At 34.4% G+C, this 21,347-nt stretch overlaps 1 protein-coding gene across 2 annotated transcripts in view; it reads left to right on the top strand.

Moving 5' to 3' along the window:
• The window catches only part of TAX1BP1 (Tax1 binding protein 1), an 85,874-nt gene that overhangs the window by 48,975 nt on the left and 15,552 nt on the right, over positions 1-21,347 (top strand). For both annotated transcript variants that reach the window (XM_024755084.1, XM_024755085.1), the window contains exons 9-14: positions 3,208-3,432; positions 4,014-4,160; positions 4,519-4,642; positions 5,857-5,954; positions 9,609-9,734; positions 12,352-12,423. In XM_024755084.1, the coding sequence (XP_024610852.1) occupies positions 3,208-3,432; positions 4,014-4,160; positions 4,519-4,642; positions 5,857-5,954; positions 9,609-9,734; positions 12,352-12,423 (792 nt within the window). The remainder of the gene's footprint in view (positions 1-3,207; positions 3,433-4,013; positions 4,161-4,518; positions 4,643-5,856; positions 5,955-9,608; positions 9,735-12,351; positions 12,424-21,347) is intronic.

Here is a 21,347-nt window from a genome sequence, read left to right on the forward strand (position 1 = left end):
TTGAATGTGTAAAATAGTTGTATCATTCACAGTCAAAATGAAACAAAAAAATTTACTCTTCCCTAAAAAACTCCTTTCTTACCTGTACCCATAGGTAAACATTTTCACTAGTTTCCAGTTTTTTCTTCTTATGTTTGTTTTTGCAAAAATAAGCTTGGTGTATGTGTGTGCGTGCACACACCCTTCTCTATCCCCTTCTTTCTTAAAAGTGCCATGCTATTTATACTCCTCTTCACTTTGCTTTTTTTTCAGTGAACAGTGTAGACTGGAAATCATTCCCTAGCAGTTCATAGAGATCTTCCTAATTTTTAAAAAAATGGCTGTGTAATACTACATTGTTTAGATTTACCTTGATTTATTCATTAACTTTTATGGATGGAGTATTATGTGGTTTTTAGTAGTTTGCTAATAAATACACTCAGATATAGTTAATGTAACACTTAAAACATCAGATGTGCATGGTATTTAGAACTAATGATTAAGACCCAGGTTACTTTTCAGGGTATTGAATATAGCAGATGCAAACAGGAAGGTGAAAAGCATGTTTGATTGTTTATTTGTTATTTAATAAGATGCTACTTAAGCAAGACTTCTGTGAGGAAAGCATAGGTATAGAAATACCTGGAGAAGTTGATGCCTGGTTGTTAAAACTTTTTAAAAAATTATAAAAGCAATACAAAAATCATGGTTATAAAAAAATTTGAGTAGTATGTGAGGGTACAAGGTAAAAGTAACCAATATCATTTCCCAGATATATTATTATAGTAATTTTACTAGAAATCTGTGAATGTACATACAGTATTTATATTTTAACAAAAATGAGAATATAGTGTTACAAAAACTTTAAAAAAAATTTATGGAACGTCTAGACATCTTGCAGTATGAGTTCACACACAGATCTTCCTCATTCATTGGAACAGCTTTGTAGGGAATTCCCTGGTGATGCAGTAGTTAAGACTCCACGCTTCCACTGCTGGGGGCCTGGGTTCGATCCCTGGAACTAAGATCCTGCAAGCCGCGAGGCCAAAAAAACCCCCAGCTTTGTAGTATCTCTCCTTTTATTTAACAGCTGTGTAGTATGCAATTGTTTTTAGTTTTAGTGTACAACCCTTAGGTATTATAAGCATGATGGCAGTAAACATTCTTGTACAGATATCTAGGCACGTGTATAAATCTGTAGAATAACTTCCTCAAAGTGCAATTGCCAGGTTGAATGTTTACATTTTCAGTTATTTTCAAATTGCCTTTCAAAAAAATTAATGTATCAACAGGGTATGACATATACTGCTGCTAGTAATGGTTGCAAGGCTTTCATTGTGTGGAGGATATATCATAGTTTGTTTACAATAAATTCCCATTTAGACATTTGATTTTTAATAATTTTTCATAATCTTAATATTTTACTGGATCCCTGCAAAACTAACCCTGCAAAACTAAACCTATGTCCATACCCTTTAATCAGAAACTCATGAAAATTAAATTGATAGATCAAAAGCCATGTGCATTTTAAAGGTGTCAATGATTGTTTCAAAAATCTGATAAGAATGGTTACCACTTATAGATTATATGAGCCCACATGTTTGTAAATGTGCCAGTTTTCCTAAACCATCCAAATATTAGAGGATTACTTTTTTCAGTCTTTGTTAGCTTGAAAGAGGATGAATGGTATTTGTTTTACCTTCTTTATTTGAATATTTTAGTTGAATATTTTTTCTATGTATAATAGCCGTTTATTTTTTTAAAATTTCACGTTCATGCCTTTCTCCATATTTTTCCTTTTTTGGGTTTTTTTTTTTCTTTTCTTTTGCGGTACGCAGGCCTCTCACTGTTGTGGCCTCTCCCGTTGCGGAGTACAGGCTCCGGATACGCAGGCTCAGTGGCCATGGCTCACAGGCCCAGCTGCTCCGCGGCATGTGGGATCCTCCCGGACCAGGGCACGAACCTGTGTCCCCTGCATCGGCAGGCGGACTCTCAACCACTGCGCCACCAGGGAAACCCTTTTTTTTCTTTTTTGGTTTAAAATTTTTCCATTTCTTATTGATTAGAAAATCTATTTATATCAGATTATTATACATTTTTTGAATATATTACAAATAATTTTCTTCTAGTTCTCTTTTTTGCTTTTTTCCCTTCTGATATATAGAAGCTGATAACATTTATATATTAGCTCTATTAGTGTTATACTTAGAAAGATTTTCTTCACCCCAGCATTACATAAATAATCATTTACATTTCCTTCTAAGTAGCTAACAGTTTAAAAACCGCGAATGGGTTGCACTTTTTGAGTTTACATTATTTCTAATACAGAGATAAAAATACGAATGTTAAATAAACTAGATTTATTGAGCTCATAATGTCTGTTTAATATTAAAGGAAATAATTTTATCATGGCAATTTTTATTTTATTTTTTATAAATTTATTTATTTGGCTTTGTTGGGTCTTTGTTGCTGTGCGTGGGCTTTCTCTAGTTGCAGCGAGCGAGTGCTACTCTTTGTTGCAGTGCGCGGGCTTCTCCTTGCCGTGGCTTCTCTTGTTGTGGAGCACGGGCTCCAGGCGCACAGGCTTCAGTAGTTGTGGCACACGGGCTTAGTTGCTCCGCAGCATGTGGGATCTTCCCAGACCAGGGCTCGAACCCGTGTCCCCTGCAATGGCAGGCAGATTCTTAACCACTGCGCCACCAGGGAAGCCCTATCATAGCAATTTAAACTTTTTAAAGATACTTTTAGGTTTGGTAAGAGGTGCTAATTTAATGGTATATTAATATTATATTGGGTATGTTATAGGTTAGATCATAGGAAACATTTTTTTAACCAACATTTTTGGAGTTACAAAGAAGTTTTTGTAATTATTGCTTATCATAAAAAATGAGGGTCAGCAGTTGTAGCTGGAGAGATTCTGGGGGACAGAAGCTTCCATTCAGGTCTCTATTTAGCTAAGCATTGGTTTTGTTGCCTGACTTTCTGTACTTCTGGTTTGTCACGTATAAAGTGATAGTAGTGATGCGTAGGGTTGTTATATGGGGGTCTCTAAAACAAAGTCACATCTTAAATTTTTTATAGACATACATACTTCATCTAAGTCATGAATAGAAAAGCAATATTTAATTTAAAATTTTAGATCTGTTGAAATAGGAATAAATACTGTTTCTGCTTCTGTTTTTTACATGAATGGTTTAATTACAAGTATATTTATCTGCCTTTCTTCAGGAAGATACAGTTTTTTTCAAGGAGCAACTTCGTAAAGCAGAGGAACAGGTTCAGGCAACTCGGCAGGAAGCTGTCTTTCTGGCTAAAGAACTTAGCGATGCTGTAAACGTGCGGGATAAGACGATGGCAGATCTGCACACTGCACGCTTGGAAAATGAGAGAGTGAAAAAGCAGTTAGCTGATGCAGTGGCAGAGCTTAAACTAAGTGCTGTGAGGAAAGACCAGGTAAAGCGGGTTAATTTTGAATTTCCATTTTGGTCAAAAACTCACGATAAGCTTATGAAAGAGAATTGAGTTATGTTAAAATAATTGAGGTCAGATTCCTGGTCACAGAATTTTAAATTGCCATTCATTTTGTTTCAGTCATTGTAACTTCTTGGGTTGAAATTAATGCAGGCTTTAAGAAAAACTTCTGTAAACAAATTCCTAATTGTTAGTAAAAATGCTCTATTATTGTTAATTAAACTTTCTGATATGAGGTATATATTGCTTTGTTTAGAATTTATTTACTAGCTGCATAAAATGGTACTATAGTTATTTAACAGGATATGCTTGCTTCTCAGGAGATAGAATATTCTTTTCAAGTGTTTTGTTTTTGTTTGTTTGTTTTTTAATGAACCTTAGTCCTAGGAATATAAAGCTGGATTTGTTAGGAGACCTAATGTGACTCTGTAGCCAAAACTCCAAAACAAATAAAAACTAAGAGCCAGAAAGAAAAAAGCGAAAAGAAAGTTGGATTTACTACTACATTATGAGATATGAGATTTTTATGTTTCTCTTAGAGGAAGAGTTTATTTCTCTCTTAGGAAAAGACTGATACACTGGAACATGAACTGAGAAGAGAAGTTGAAGATCTGAAACTTCGTCTTCAGATGGCAGCAGATCATTATAAAGAAAAATTCAAGGAATGCCAGAGGCTCCAAAAACAAATAAACAAACTTTCAGACCAATCAGTAAGTATAATTGAATTCATCAGAGTAAAATAATTCCTTTATCAATATTTTTGTTTACAAATCAAATTTATAATGTTATACCCTTTGAATATAATTTCTCTCTGCTTCATTTCATATTACTGGCCTAATATTGTAGTGATAATTTTTTTTTAATCTGGAATTTTTGTTTGTTGGAGAAATAAAATGTTCTGTTTTGTAACATTTAGGTCAATTGGTAAAGTGATGTGTGTAACTTTAGTGTTTGTTGGTCTTTAAGACAGCAGCAGCTTTGTGGTCTTCTCAGGATTTATTTATATGATGCATGGTTGCTGAAGGAGGGAAATGTAACTCATTTAACCATTGTTAACATTTTGAATAGGCTAATAACAATAGTGTCTTCACAAAGAAAATTGGGAGTCAGCAGAAAGTGAATGATGCCTCAATAAACACAGACCCAGCTACTACTGCCTCTGCGCTTGATGTAAAGCCACCACCTTCTACAGGTAAAAATCTTTTAGACTTCTTGTATAAAGTGTCCTGCCTTGAAAAGTATTTATACTCATTTATACTGCCTGTTCCATGTGTCAGAATTTTAGGGAGCTTTAAAAAAAATCCTTCTAAGTGAGGGATTGAGGCAAAGGGAAAGTAAAGGTCTAAAAGTAAGTCATGCATGTGGTGAATATACAAAATGTGAGTGTGAACTAGTATTTATCTTCGTGAGCATGGTTAATCAAATGAGCTGGTGTTTGTAAGTGCAAATGCTTATAGTATTTGATCTATAGGAAGAGAGCCAAGAATTGAATTTTTAATTAACATTCTAACACTGGAATTCTGAACCATTTATGGCACTTTAATTGTACAATTCTGTGGGGGAAAACTTAAAATCCCTTTAATTCTATTCATGTTTCTCTCTTTCTTGCCTTTTTTTGTTTTTGTTTTGTTTTGTTTTGGCTGCTTTGGATCATTAGGGTACTTGCCTCATTAGTGTACCTGTTGGTGAATAAGTTAAATATTTTATTAGTTTATTAACTTACAGAACAGATTAGAGAGACATAGTGAATACATGAACAACATGAAAATTTAAATTAACTCTAGGTTTTCAGTTGTCCTAATGTCTTTTTTCACCTTATGTTAAAGATTTGACAATAACAAAAATAAATACTAGAGCATGTAAAGTATATTTAATTGTGTAGTGTTTGGGGCAATTGGTGTTTTAGACTTTTTAAATGTATTATAAGTTTCCTATACTATTAAATATTTAGATTGAACTGCTATAGAACAGGATCCTGCCTTCAATTTCTATATATCCTGTGTAGTACCAAGAAAGGTGTTATATTGACTTAATAAAGACTTACTGAATAGTAGCGAAGGACTAGAAAAATGATTTAATATGTATTCTCAAAGAGTATGGCTTTCCTATATATCCTATCTATTAAGTACATAGAGAACAATTTCTGTGCCATTTTAGAACTATTTTTAGCTAGTTAAAAAAATGATTTTTTAAATTATTGAATGAAAAAATTAAAATTCTCATCTAATGTTTATATTGTCCTCTATTTAGAGTATTAATAGATGTTTTAAAATAGATGTTTCTCTCCTTTAGTATTCCATTTATTATATTTCACAGTATACTGACCCTCAAGTTATTCTGACCAAGAAGATAATACAAGGATCAAAATAATTTTTAATAATCTTTTAATTTTCTTCCTTGTTATAGCTGAGATAGATTTTGACAATCTAACTAAGGGACAAGTCTCTGAAATGACCAAAGAAATTGCTGCAGAAAAGTATAATAAATGTAAACAACTCTTGCAGGTAAGCTAGCTCTCTTGTAAGATAAAGATTTATCAAATGTAATGGCTTAGCTTATCTTTATTGTTTTGATTGATGGGTATCCCAGGGTTTCTTTTTTATACCCATATGCTGATATTTAGTTTCACTTTTGAGATGATAAGTGGAGGTTGTTCTGTGTACTTGTTCATGTAGGCATGTGTGTAAAATCATGATCCTTGGGAATTCCTTGGTGGTCCACTGGTTAGGATTCGGCACTTTCACTGCCGTGGGCCTGGGTTCGATCCCTGGTTGGGGAACTAAGATCCCACAAGTTGCACAGCATGGGCCAAAAAAAAAAAAAAAACACGATCCTAAAACTATTGTTTTCTGTTACCCTGATGTCCTTCTCTTGATAATGGGCAAGTGATTAATTGAGGTTGCTGTTGGATATTGTCTGTCTTCTTCTTCTGATAAGGATACATGAAAAATGTTTGAACTGCATAAAAGGGAAGTATTCTTTTTTACACTTACTGTAATAATAGCAACGACTTTCACCACATCCTAAAGTGACTAGATTTGTAAAGTGGAAAAAAAGGAATGGTACCCAAATGAGTGGTTGCCTTTATGGTATTATTTTGATTATATTAAACTACTATTCAAACATTTAAGTTTTGCAACTTCCTAGTAGTATTCACTCCTGGAGTATTTAAAGGACAAAGGGAAAATACTTCTTATTTGTACCTGATTTGGGGAAGAGAGGAAAAGATGTTTTGTGTATGTTTTTCATTCGTTCAATTAAATATTTTTTTGTGTGTTTGTTTCTCTGTTCATGTGGAGAGGAGAGGGATAATTTTTAGAGCCATATAAGGAAATTCATATATTTTATAGTAATTAACTTAAAATATTTTATGTTACTGTCTTGATAATATTAATGTAATCCTTTAATCAGACTTTGAACTGAACATTTTTGTTGCTTCAGAAGATCCTTCTGTAGAGGGTTGATTAGAACAGTTTTACCCTGAGGTCAAAGTAGTTGCTTATAAGGGACTAACCTATTTTTTAGTAAGTATGAAACAATTTTGGATGAATATTTTTAAAAATCTCATTATATAGTATTATTGAAAGGAAGATAGAGTATTCTTTCAAGCAATTCCTCAAGGTAATTTTTTTTTTTTTACAACTGTGTTGTAGTACAATTGAAATTCAGTAAACTGCATATATTTAAGGTCTGCAGTTTGTTCAGTTTTGCTATATATATATATAGAGAGAGAGAGAGAAACAGTGTCAAGCTAATGAACATTTCCATTACTCCATTAGCTTTTTTGTACTCATTTACAACTCATCCCTCCCTCTCTCACCACTCCTGGGAAACCATTGGCTTGCTTTCTGCCACTATAGATTAGCCTATCTTTTGTCCCGTTTCTATAAATGGAATCATATGTTCTTCTTTTCCTGTCCCCTTTCAGCACAGTTATGTTGAGATTTGTTTATGTTGTTGCTTGTTATTGGTAGTTTATTCCTTTTTTTGTTTGTTTTTTAATAAATTTTATTTATTTAGAAAAATTTTAACATCTTTATTGGAGTATAATTGCTTTACAATGTGTGTTAGTTTCTGCTTTATAACAAAGTGAATCAGTTATACATACACATATGTTCCCATATCTCTTCCCTCTTGCATATCCCTCCCTCCTTCCCTCCCTATCCCACACCTCTAGGTGGTCACAAAGCACCGAGCTGATCTCCCTGTGCTATGAGCTGATCTCCCTGTGCTATGAGCTGATCTCCCTCTGCTGTGCAGCTGCTTCCCACTAGCTATCTGTTTTACATTTGGTAGTGTATATATGTCCATGCCACTCTCTCACTTTGTCCCAGCTTACCCTTCCCCCTCCTCGTGTCCTCAAGTCCATTCTCTAGTAGGTCTGTGTCTTTATTCCCGTCTTGCCCCTAGGTTCTTCATGACCATTTTTTTTTTAGATCCCATATATATGTGTTAGCGTACGGTATTTGTTTTTCTCTTTCTGACTCACTTCGTATAGTTTATTCCAGAGCTGATCTCTCTGTGCTATGAGCTGATCTCCCTGTGCTGTGCAGCTGCTTCCCACTAGCTATCTGTTTTACATTTGGTAGTGTATATATGTCCATGCCACTCTCTCACTTTGTCCCAGCTTACCCTTCCCCCTCCTCGTGTCCTCAAGTCCATTCTCTAGTAGGTCTGTGTCTTTATTCCCGTCTTGCCCCTAGGTTCTTCATGACCATTTTTTTTTTAGATCCCATATATATGTGTTAGCGTACGGTATTTGTTTTTCTCTTTCTGACTCACTTCGTATAGTTTATTCCTTTTTATTGTGAGTTCATCTTCTGCCATTTAAAAAATTGGGTTCATCTTATTATTGAGTTGTAAGTGTTCTTTATTCCAGATACAAGTCCTTTGTCAGATATGTGGGGTAAATATTTTCTCCCAGTCTGTGACTTGCCTTTTTATTTCCTTAATGGTGTCTTTAGAAAAAGTTTTAGTTTTGCTGAAGTACAGATTATCAATTTATTGTTTATGTGTTCTTTGTATGTTCTAAGAAAACATTTATTACTCCAACTTGTAATGATTTTCTCTTGTTTTCTAGAAGTTTTGTAGTCTTAGGTTCTTTTAGGCCTGTTAACCATTTTAAGTTTATTTTTGTGTATGGTGTGAGGTGTGGTATGTATAGTAAGGATATTTAATTGATCCAGCATTATTTGTTGAAAAGACTTTTCTCCATTGAATTGCTCAAAGCATATATTTTTTCTTTTTTTTTTTTTTTTAATTAAAAATTTTTTATTGGCCTTGTTGCATGGCTTGTGGGATCTTCGTTCCCTGACCAGGGATCAAACCTGTGCCCCCTGCAGTGGAAGCGTGGAGCCCCAACCACTGGACCGCTGGGGAAGTCCCTCGTCATGTTTTAAAACTCCATTCTTTTAACATTCTGGGTTGTAGAGAAGAGCAATGTATAAGAAATCCTTCTAGAGATTGTCTTTATCAGGAAATCCCAGAGTTTTAATTATTAATATATGGAAACAATAGCATTATAAATATGTGATTTTTATTATGTCCTTTGCAAAAGTAATGTGTGCTTATTGTGAAATCTTATGGTGTTACAGAAATGAAGAATAAAGGTGGTAAAAAGTACCATTTTGATCCTGATCCCCAGATAAAAGGGCTATTAATATTTTAGTTTATGGAATTCCTTGGCAGTCCAGTGGTTAGGACTTTGAGCTTTCACTGCCGAGGGCCCGGGTTCATTCCTTGGTCAGGGAACTAAGATCCCACTAGCTGTGTGATGTGGCCAAAAAAATAAATTTGGTTTATTTTTTCTACATATACTACATAGACATCATATAAAATTGTGTTAAACAACTTGTAAAGCAGAAATGGGATTATACTATATATTCTGTTTTTGCAACTTGATATTTTCAATTAATGTATTTTGCCATTTTTCCTTGTTAATTTTTAGATCACTTTGTTCTTTTTCAATAAATATATTCTGTTCCACTGTATGGATATAAAATGATTTGTCCAATCTTCCACTGACAGACATTTTGGTTATTTCAATTTTTATACCTTTACAACAGTGTTATAATAAGCATTCAGCAGAAGTATGTTTGTATAGATATTAGCTGTGTATGGATTTAAAATCTTTTGGTAATTATACTAATTTCATTTAGGATGAGAAAACAAAATGCAATAAATATGCTGATGAACTTGCAAAAATGGAGCTGAAATGGAAAGAACAAGTAAAAATTGCTGAAAGTGTGAAACTAGAACTAGCTGAAGTAGAGGAGAATTACAAAGTAAGTTTACTATTCGTATAACTTGAGGCATAGTACCTGATACTTTTGAAAATGTGCTATCTATAATTTGCTCAATCTAATGTAAAGTTTCAACATGGGTAATTGGGATAGTATTTTCGTGTATAGATAAAAATGTACTATGTATTTAGTTATGTTGGATACAGTTCATTAACTATGAACTGAGAAAATAGATACCCATATGCATTGCCATTGTGGCTTTCATTTTGCAGATTCAGATGGCTATTGAAATTATATCTTTAAATCATGCTTAGTTTTTAAGATGAAAGTCATCATTTCATATTCCTTGTTCACTTAATTATGAATGTGTTTGTAAAATTATTCTAGGGCCTTGGTGGGTTTTTTTGGGAGTGTAATAAGATAGGATCAGTAATTTTAAAAATTTATGTGAAGGTTTTAAAATTTATCACCAAAATGTGTTACTTGTGATCCTAAATGAGATACTGCAGAGTAAGCAATACAGTCTTAATTAATGAAGATTATTTTTGCCAGTTTAACATTAGGCAACAAACAAGCCTGAATGCTAAATGATATTTGTAAAAATGTTGGAGAAAAAAATTAGTAGGCTGTCTAGCTAATTAATAAGTGGAAAGACATTTTCCCTCTAAGTAATAAAATGTAATCTTAAGTATTTTAAGGTATGTGCATGTGTGTATAATTGGCATTTTTTTGTGTGTGTGACTAAAGGCCTGGAAATTCTAAATGATTTAAATTTGCTCTGTCATAGCTAATTGTACCTATAATCTAATTTTAAAATATAACATTCTTAAAGACACCAAGAATTACTTTGTTTGGGTTGGTACAGGCTAAGGTAATTTAACTGCTTGATCCTTTTTTATCTTCATCTGCTGTCAGAATGAAATTTTGAAACTTATTTCATGAGGTTTTTGTTGTTCCTGGGATCACTGTGAATATTGTTTTTATTGCCTGGGAACTTCTGTTATTATTAAAAAGTATGAATACTGAATTTATATGAAACTTTATTTTTGCAGATTGGGAAAAATAATTTAGTAAATATTTATTGAAGCCTATTAAATATAAAGCACTGTTAGCTATAATGTGGGTGATCATATAAGTAAGGCACAATGCTATGCTTAAGGAGTTTATAATCTAGTAAGGAGTGCTAGAAGTGTAATCATGATATTCAAAACTTTTTCACATTCACAACCTAGGTAATCATCTTTCAAACCCATGGGAAGCTAAATAATACTTTTATTTCATTAATGATAAAAATTAACATCGAGATTAAACAACATATTTAAGGTTGTACAACTGGTGACGGTGCTTGGCTTTTTGTTTAGTGCCTTTCCCCTTATTTTGTGCTGCTTAGACACAAATACCACGAGACAAGGCAAAATGTGATGAAGTTCTACATAAGCTGTAAGTCTAAGTACTTTAGGGCTGTTTCCAATGGAATATTTAGGAGTTAGGTATTATGGAGAAACTAGACCTGTGAAAGACCAAACGGGAGGGGAGGATAAACAGAGCTGGGAAAAGAAAGAAACATCTTTCTAAACAGATGGAAAAGCATTACAGGTTTGGAGGTCAGAAGTAGAGAGCATAATCTGGGAGCTGTGACAGTCTTGAGTAATAGGACTTCAGTATCTGTGATGGAGTAGATAGATGTGAAAGATAGGTTGAAGCCAGATTTGGGGGGACTTAAACTGGAATGTGGGTGCTATTTGCTGTTAAGAATTTTCTAGGAGAAAAGGGACCCAACCAGAGTGGGTCTTTATGAAAATAATTTGGTAGCACTGAGAGGATTTACAGGTGGGAAGGGGTTTTGAAGGTAAGAAAATTAGGTACAAATATTCTTAGAATGAATTGATAAAGGCCATCTCCTTGGATACCTTCCCCAATCACCTACCATTGAATCTATCAAGGAAAGCCTTAGGGAAAAACCATTGAAGAATAGGTTTATTTGTATCCATAATGCTTATGCTGTAATAGGCAAATAATGGGTAGTTGTTGAATAAATGAAACACTTGGGGACTGAAAATGTTGAAGAGTAGAGGAAGAGGAGAAGGAGTGTTTAATATAGTTTCCTAGCTTCAATCACAGTGGGCTCTGAGATTAATAATATCAGTTAACAAAAGTATAAAAGCAGGTTTGGGACATTTTACCCTTACAGTGCAGAAGGACAACAGTGAAAACGTTTACCCATTAATTAAAAAGGCAGATTCGGATCTTGGGAAAGAGAGAGTGTGGCACATGAGTTAATATTTGTGGTTTATTCATATGAGCATGATTGTTGAAGGCATAGAAGAAAGGGAGTTTACAGAGAATGTAGAGAGAAGAAGCCAAAGAAGAAACTTTGGAGAATACCTATATTTGTAATGGTGAAGAAGCAGACTTTAAAAGAAGAGCCTGAGAGGATGACAGTGTTGGTGCAGTTTCACATAAACTGGGGGAGAAGCTTTAAGAGTAAGGGAAGTTAGTCAATAATGACAGGTAATTCAGAGATGTCAAAGAATAAGAACAAGGAAAATACATGGATATGGTAATAGGAATTATTTTGATATAATGGTATAAACTAACTCTTGAAGGGTAAGGAGAGAGTAGATGATGAAAAATAATGATAATTTCTTTCTCTCTTCAGCTTCAGTTGGCAGAGAAGGACAAAAAGATAAATGGTCTAACTTCATATTTGGAAAACCTCTCCAGGGAGAAGGTATTGAACAGTGTACTTAAAAAAAAGTTTCATATGACACTGAATGATAATACAGCTTTACGAAGGGACACACATTTTACAGTTATGTAAGGGTGTTTTTTTTTTTAAGTTAAATGACTAAAGAAAAGACAAACAGGTGTTAAGACTTTTAGGTGGAAAATGTTTTTAGTTAAATAATATTTAAAATTACTTTGTTAGGAGAAAAATGCTCAAGTGTTGAAACTTAGTTTGATTTTTGTTACATAGTTTGTATTTAACAAACAATTTTACAGTGTTCAAATTTAAAATTATAACTAATGTATTTATCTGGTTTTCTTTTGTAATAGGAAACATTTTAGAAGTTGTTTAATGATTTGTAGCATAACCTAACATTCAGAGCATACATTTATAATATAAAATATGCTGTAGTGCAACATTTCTCACAGTATGGTCTGTGATCCTTTGGGGATCCCCATCCCCTTTCAGAGGTCTACAAAGATAAAACGGTTTTCGTAATATTACAGTATTTGCTTTTTTCCCTATTCTGTTACCTTTGCACTGTTGGTATAAAAGCAGTGGTGGGAGAACTGGTGGTGTATTAATATTGAATCAAGGCAGTGGCACCAAACTGCACTAGTAGTTACTGTATTCATCCTAACCATGCGTTCACAGTTTAAAAAAAAAAAAACAGTTTCACTTAAGATGATGAAACAGTAAAATATTAATTTTATTGAAGCTTGACCCTGGGGGGTGTTTTAAATATTCTGTGTGATGAAATAGGAAGTACTCCCAAAGCACTTTTGCCTAATGAAGTAAAGTGGCATTAAAGTACCTTTAAAGGTAAAGCACTGTGTGATTGAGTTCTAAGCTGAACTAGCCTCTTTTTACATGGCACATCATTTCTATTTTAAAGAATGGCTAATAGACAACATTTGGTTATTCAGCCTGGGGTATTTGGCAGATATTTTCTTGAAAAGAAGGGAAGTGAGCCTGTTACTTTTTTTTTTTTTTTTTTTTTTGCAGTACGTGGGCCTCTCACAGTCATAACTTATTATAAGCTAAACAAAAGTTAGCAGAGCTTGTGCCTTTGTGGGAAAAGGTCAACCATATATATAGAATGCCACAGACTAGATTATCTTGAATACCTTTTTCACATTATGTTCATATAATTTCATTTAATATAGTTTGTTAGGGTACCACATTTTTTTTTAAATTAATTTTTATTGGAGTATGGTTGCTTTACAATGTATTTGTTAAAACACAGATTTCTGGCTTCCATTCCCAGAGTTTCTGATTTGTAGGTCTGGGGTGGGGCTTGAGATTTGCACATTTGACAAGTTCCTGACGCTACTGGTCTGGAGACCACACTTTGAGAACTGTTGTAGTCACTCGGGCCTTACAACTCATGAATTGCTTTCTTGTTTCAGGGCCCTTGTTCACGTACTTTGCTAGGAATATTCTTGCCTACAATTTTTTGTAAACTTTTTTTTTATAAAGAAGAATTTTTTTGGCCACGCCATGTGGCATGTGGGATCTTAGTTCCCCGACCAGGGATCAGACCTGTGCCCCCTGCAGTGGAAGCACGGAGTCTTAACCACTAGACTGCCAGGGTAGTCCCAGAAGAATTTAAACATATGTAAGAAGAGAATAATATAACGAACTCAGTTGTACTTCTCACCCAGCAATCAACAGATGTTACTTTGTGGCATCTTATTTTAATTTTCTTTAAGTCTTTTTTTTATTGAATTTGTTACAGTATTGCTTCTGTGTTTTTTTTTTTTTAAATAATTATTGAGCACCTACTATATTCCAAGTTATTTATTTATTTTGGGCTGTGTTCAGTCTTAGTTTCTGTGTGAGGGCTTTCTCTGGTTGTGGCGAGCGGGGGCCACTCTTCAACGCGGTGCGCGGGCTTCTCACTGTTGCGGCCTCTCTTGTTGCGGAGCACAGGCTCCAGACGCGCAGGCTCAGTAGTTGTGGCTCACGGGCCTAGTTGCTCCACGGTATGTGGGATCTTCCCAGACCAGGGCTCGAGCCTGTGTCCCCTGCATTGGCAGGCAGATTCTCAACCGCTGCGCCATCAGGGAAGCCCCCTTGCTTCTGTTTTGTTTTTTTGGCCGTGAGGCATGTGGGATTTTAGCTCCCTGACCAGGGATCGAACCCACACCCCGTGCATTGGAAGGCAAAGTCTTAATCACTGGACCGCCAGGGAAGTCCCAGTGCCATCTTATTTTATCTGTTCAACCGTAATTCCCTTCTCTCTTCCGCCAGTGGTATTTTTTCAAGTATATCCCATAATTCCTATTATTTTCCTCTGAATATTTAACTATTCCTACTACTCTTGACTTATTCTTTAAGTCTCAGATTAAATCTCTCTTTTTCAGAGAGGACTTCTTTGACCTCTCAGTCTAAATTAGGTACCTTTATTAAACCTGGGAGCTATACTTTTATTTTATAGCACCATAATTTGTAGTTAATATTTCTGTGCTTATTTCTCTTAACAACTCCCTTTGCTTAATTGTAGGGTCCATGAAGAAGAGGGATCATGTTTATTTTATTCACCACTGTATTTGCAGGCTCTAGTACAGTGCCTGATATTTGAAGTTAAATATTTGTTGAATAACTAAACAAGTTAATGGGGCAAACATAATTTATAGCATTTGCTTTTAAAAATATTTGGTAAAAGAAATGTAGTGGGATCAGCAGTTTTATTGTCAATTAATCCCTGCCCTGTCAGGAATACAATAGAAGTAGGCCAATTTGCTTTCTACTTCCTGTCTTCTTGAGTTACTCTTGATTTCCCTGCTACTGACACTGTAGTTTTATATTACTTCTAACGGCTCTATTTATAAGAATTTCTGTTTGCTATTTCAGCAACTTGCTTCATGTTTGTCTTCTCCCCCAGTGTTTCTCAGTACCCTCACTCCTACCACAGTCCTCTGCAGAGTTAGGATTAAGTCCTTTTTGTTCAGCACTGAAACCTAGATCCAGACAGTGCCTGGAATGAACCAAGTGATCATTAAGCATTAGTTGAGTGAGCAAATGACAAAATGGATATATCACCATCTAACAGAATGTGTATTTTACTTATTTTGTTTCTTGTCCATCTGTCCTGCTCTAGATACAGACTTCACGTGGGCAGGAATTTTTGTGTGTTTTGGTTATTTCTAAATCTCTAGTGCCTGGAGAGCAGTGCGTGCTGCATGTTAGATACTCAAAAAATATTGAACATATGTGTGGATAAAAACTCACTATAGTTTTTTTAAGTAACTAGCTCCCTAATATTATAAAAATATATATTTAAAAAATAACTTTTAATAGTATGAAGTAATTTAGGATTAAAAACCCTACCAATTTAAATTTATTTAGAAACTTAATATACCTTAAAGTATCTTATTTTTTCATGTCATTCCAAAACCACTATTTAGAATTATCATTTTCATACTATTTCAGATATTCTGTATAAGCCCTTTACTAGAAATATGAAAAGGGACGAGTAAAGAAAATAATAAAGCAAAAGCACAATGGCAAATAATGATAAAAATGATGGTGGGAAGTACTTTATTAACGATTACCAGAGAAAAAATTAAAATAAAAAAAATTTTTTAAGTAAAACTATTTCAAAATGTTAAGGGCTTCCCTGGTGGCGCAGTGGTTGAGAGTCCGCCTGCCGATGCAGGGGACACGGGTTTGTGCCCCTGTCCAAAATGGATATATCACCATCTAACAGAATGTGTATTTTACTTATTTTGTTTCTTGTCCATCTGTCCTGCTCTAGATACAGACTTCACGTGGGCAGGAATTTTTGTGTGTTTTGGTTATTTCTAAATCTCTAGTGCCTGGAGAGCAGTGCGTGCTGCATGTTAGATACTCAAAAAATATTGAACATATGTGTGGATAAAAACTCACTATAGTTTTTTTAAGTAACTAGCTCCCTAATATTATAAAAATATATATTTAAAAAATAACTTTTAATAGTATGAAGTAATTTAGGATTAAAAACCCTACCAATTTAAATTTATTTAGAAACTTAATATACCTTAAAGTATCTTATTTTTTCATGTCATTCCAAAACCACTATTTAGAATTATCATTTTCATACTATTTCAGATATTCTGTATAAGCCCTTTACTAAAATATGAAAAGGGACGAGTAAAGAAAATAATAAAGCAAAAGCACAATGGCAAATAATGATAAAAATGATGGTGGGAAGTACTTTATTTACGATTACCAGAGAAAAAATTAAAATAAAAAAATTTTTTTAAGTAAAACTATTTCAAAATGTTGTTTAAGGGCTTCCCTGGTGGCGCAGTGGTTGAGCGTCCGCCTGCCGATGCAGGGGACACGGGTTTGTGCCCCTGTCCTGAAAAAAATGTTGTTTAACATCAGGTACCTGACTAGCGATTTTTCTGAATCATCATTTCATATTTCCAGATGATCTGCTTCCTTTTTAAGAATAGAAGAGTAATATTTGTATATACTTATAAATGATTAATGGAAGGTGTCTTGAGTATATCTGTGATGTTTTGTGGGTGACAAAATTAAAGGTACTGCAACTGTTGCTATGTTTTTTTGCCTACATCCATGATTGAAGAAAATGCTAAATTTCAGAAGTTAGTGAAAAGATATAAACTTTTTTTTTCATCTAAGTTTATGGATTTCCTGAATTCTAAACATGGATCCTTTTGGAGTGGGGAGGCATGCATTGTGAATACAAATTTAAGAATCTTCTCTAAGGCAAGAGTTCAGTCTTCTAATTTGCCAAACAACCTAATCATAACTATTTTGTCTGTGTTCCTGTGTTCTGTTCACCCTGCCTCCAGTTTACCCCATGAGGAATCAAAGCTGCTTATTCCTCCTTTTCTTACCCTTATACTATTTGCAGAGGATTTATTTCATCTTTGATGGTAGTGGAGTGGAGTATGAACCTAGAGGAAACTTTATTAGGTTGGAATTCTCTGTGAAGTTCCTTGGCTCTATCAGCACATGCATAAGTGTTTTGATGAAACCCTTGACTCCATTTAAGTAGTTTATTGTTTGCTTACAGAAGAACTTAACCATGCTCCTTTAAATTGATTTGCTTACACTTTTTTTTTTTTGCGGTACGCTGGCCTCTCACTGTTGTGGCCTCTCCCGTTGCGGAGCACAGGCTCCGGACGCGCAGGCTCAGCGGCCATGGCCTACGGGCCTGGCCACTCCGCGGCATGTGGGATCGTCCCAGACCGGGACACGAACCTGCGTCCCCTGCATCGGCAGGCGGACTCTCAACCACTGCGCCACCAGGGAAGCCCTGCTTACACTTTTGTAGAAGTATTTTATCATCTCTTAACTCTTTTGCTGCTTTCATGCCCTTTTTTTCACTTTTCTTGAATCATCTTTGAAATATTTTAAAAATTTACTCTCTCCCTTTTTCTCTCTTCACATTTCCACTTAAACATCCTGAATTATTACAGTGGTATGTCAGGGGTTTTTGAGTCTTGACAGGAGATGAGGGAACATCCAATGAGGGCCTGCTGTGTTCTAAACACTCCCCTCATTTCTCAGTACTCTGAGGCCTGGGAAAGGTAAGTTCCTCAGGGTTATTTGTGCTGGAGCTGATGAGCAAATTCTGGTCTGACTCCAATCAACCATGTCATGCTGCCCCCCCGATTATTTGTTTCTACTTTCAACTGTGCCCAGTATAGTTTTGCTAGATTAACGTTGCTAAGGACCATTTCAGTGTGTTATTATTGTTCAAGAACTGTTAGGCCCATTGTAGTAAACTGTATGACACATGTGGCACATTTGCTCTTCAACCTGTGTTTTTAGCTGCATTTCTTCTACTCTTAACATGCATCCTGTGTTCTAAGTAAATCATTCACTTCCCAATCCTGCAATATGTTATATTTCGTATGCCTTCTGTACTCTTTTCACGTAATTAGGAAGAACTTTTAATTCCCATTTCTCTTTTCAAACCTAAATTGACTTGCATTTTTCATGTTTACCAGTTTTGCTCTCAAAGATAATGACTTATTCCATTTGAAGGCCACTTACTCTATTTTAAGGTCATTTTATAGGTAAAAATTTGTTAACATAGAGTGTCATCTCTACTCCCAAGGGATGACACTCAGCAAAACCAGCTGAATTTTACTTTACAGATGAAAATTTTCATCCTTGTATCTTTTGTTAATATTTTTGGTTGAATTCTTTAATTTTAATTTTTCAAGTTTTTTTTTTTTTTTGGAATGTGGACCATTTTTAAAGTCTTTTTCGAATTTGTTACAATATTGCTCTGTTTTATGTTTTGTTTTTCTGGCTGTGGGGCATGTGGGATCTTAGCTTCCCGACCAGGGATTGAACCTGCACCCCACCGGCATTGGAAGGCGAAGTCTTAAGCACTGGACTGCCAGGGAAGTCCCTGGTGCAATTTAAATATGATAAAATTCTCTCATTTTAAGTGCAATTTGATGAATTTTGGCAAATACATATAGTTCTCTACCATTACATTCAAACTATAGAATGTTTTATTTCTGCACATAGTTCCCTCATGCTCATATGTAGTCCATTCCTCCAGCTACCCCCAGTCCCAGACAACCACTGTTCTGCTTTCTCTCTATAGTTTTACTTTTTCTAGCATTTCACATAAATGTGGTCATACAGAATTTATTCACTAATTGATAGATGTTAATCCTTTTACCAGCTGATGGGCATTCAAATTATTTCTCATGTTTTGCTGTTATGAGTAATGCTGCTCTGAACATTCTCTTACAAGTTTTTTTTGTGGACATGTGTTTTCATTTTTCTTGAGTAGATACCTAGGAAGGGAATTGCTGGCTTATATGGTATATAAGTGTATGTTTTTAAGAAACACCCAGATTGTTTTCCAAAGAGGCTGTACACTTTGCATTCCCACCAGCAGTATGTGAGCATTCCAGTCACTAGCCCTTGGTATTGTCAGTTTTTAATTCTAGTCGTTCTAGTGAGTGTGTAAGGTTACCTCATTGTGGTTTTAGTTTTAATTTCTCCGATGACTAGTGTTTTTTTAATTATTATTTTTTAATGTTAAACTTAAAAAAATTTTTAATTGAAGTATAGTTGATTTATAATATTGTGTTAGTTTCAGGTGTACAGCATACTGATTCAGTATTTTTGCAGATTATATTCCATTATAGGTTATTACAAGATAATGGGTATAATTCCCTATGCTACACAGTAAATCCTTGTTGCTTATCTATTTTGTATATAGTCGTTTTTTTTTGTTTTTTTTTTGTTTTTGTATATAGTCGATTTTATCTGTAATCTCATACCCCTAATTTGTCCCTCCTACCTCCCCTCTCTCCTTTGGTAACCACGTTTGTTTTCTATATTTGTGAGTCTGTATTGTGAGTCTATATTATTTTTTAGATTCCACATATTAGTGATACCATACATATAGTATTTGACTTATTGAATCAAGTGCACACGTGGGCGCGTGCGTGCGCGCACACACACACACACACACATCTTCTTAATCCAGTTGTCTGTTAATGGGCACTTGGGTTACTTCCATGAATACCTTTGCTATTTTAAATAGTGCTGCTATGAACATTAGGGTGTATGTATCTTTTAAGATTAGTGTTTTCATTTTTTTCCAGGTAGTCCCCGATGACTGACTGGTGATGCTCAACATCTTTTCGTGTGCCTACTGGCCATTCATATATATTCTTTTGTGAAGTGTCTGTTCAGATCTTTCACCTGATTCTTTATTGGGTTTTCTTTTTTGGATTTAAGAGTTTTAAAAAATATATTCCACATACAATTTATATGTTATATATTTTGGAAATATTTTCTCCCAATTTGTGGTTTGCCTTTTCATTTTTAAAAATACTATCTTTTGAAGAGCAAAAGCTTCTAATTCTGAAGTAGTACAGTTTAGTAATATTTTTCTTAATGGTTCATGCTATATGTGACCTATCTGAAATTTTTGCCTAACTCAGGGTTACAGAGATTTTCTCCTATTTTTTAATCCAGTATATTTTATAGTTTCAACTCTTAGGTTTAGATTTATGATCTACTTAAAATTAATTTTTGTGTAAGGAATGATATGTAGTCAAAATTTTTTTATTTGTATGCAGATATCCAGTTTTTTGCATCATATATTTAAAAGAACATGTTTTTCCTCCATTGTATTACTTCTGCATCTTTGTTGAAAATTAATTGACAAGAATATGGGTATATTTTTGGGATCTCTTTTCTATTTTATTGATTTATATTAGGGGTCAGCATACTAAGGCCTACATCCAAATTTGGCTTGTGGCCTGTTTTTGTAAATAAGGTTTTATTAAAGCGCATTGCCATGCCCATTCATTTTTAGGTGTTGTCTATGACTGCAATAGCAGAGAGAGATTTGAGTAGTTGTGACAGAGACTATGTGTCCTACAAAGCTGAAAATATCTACCATCCGGCCCTTTATGGAAAGTTTGCCTACCCCCGATCTGTTTATCCTTAGGCTAAGACTGTACTCAGTTGATTACTATAGCTTTATAATAAGTCTGGAAATCAGATTGTGTAAGTCTTGAAGTTTGTTCTGCTTTTTAAAAATGGGCTGTTCAAGGACCTTTGTGTTTCCATGTACATTTTATAATCAGTTTGTCAGTTTATACAAAAGCCTGCTGGAATTTCGATTGGGATCGCATTGAATCTGTAGATCAATTTGGGGGGAATTAATAGCATAATAATAAGTTTTCCAGTCCATGAATGTGGTATATTTCTCCATTTGCTGAGGCTCTCTTTAATTTCTCTCAGTAATGTTTGTGGCTTTTAGTTTATAGGCCTTGCACATCTTTTGCTAAATTTATTCCCCAGTATTTAATTTTTATCTATGAATGTTACTATAAATAGAATTTTTAAAAATTGCATTTGCTGATATATGGTAGTACAGTTGGTTTTATATATTGACCTTATATACTGCAGCCTTGCTAATTAAC

Source organism: Neophocaena asiaeorientalis, unplaced genomic scaffold, assembly GCF_003031525.2.
Source record: "Neophocaena asiaeorientalis asiaeorientalis breed wild unplaced genomic scaffold, Neophocaena_asiaeorientalis_V1.1 scaffold36, whole genome shotgun sequence".
NCBI classification, from domain to species: domain Eukaryota; kingdom Metazoa; phylum Chordata; class Mammalia; order Artiodactyla; family Phocoenidae; genus Neophocaena; species Neophocaena asiaeorientalis.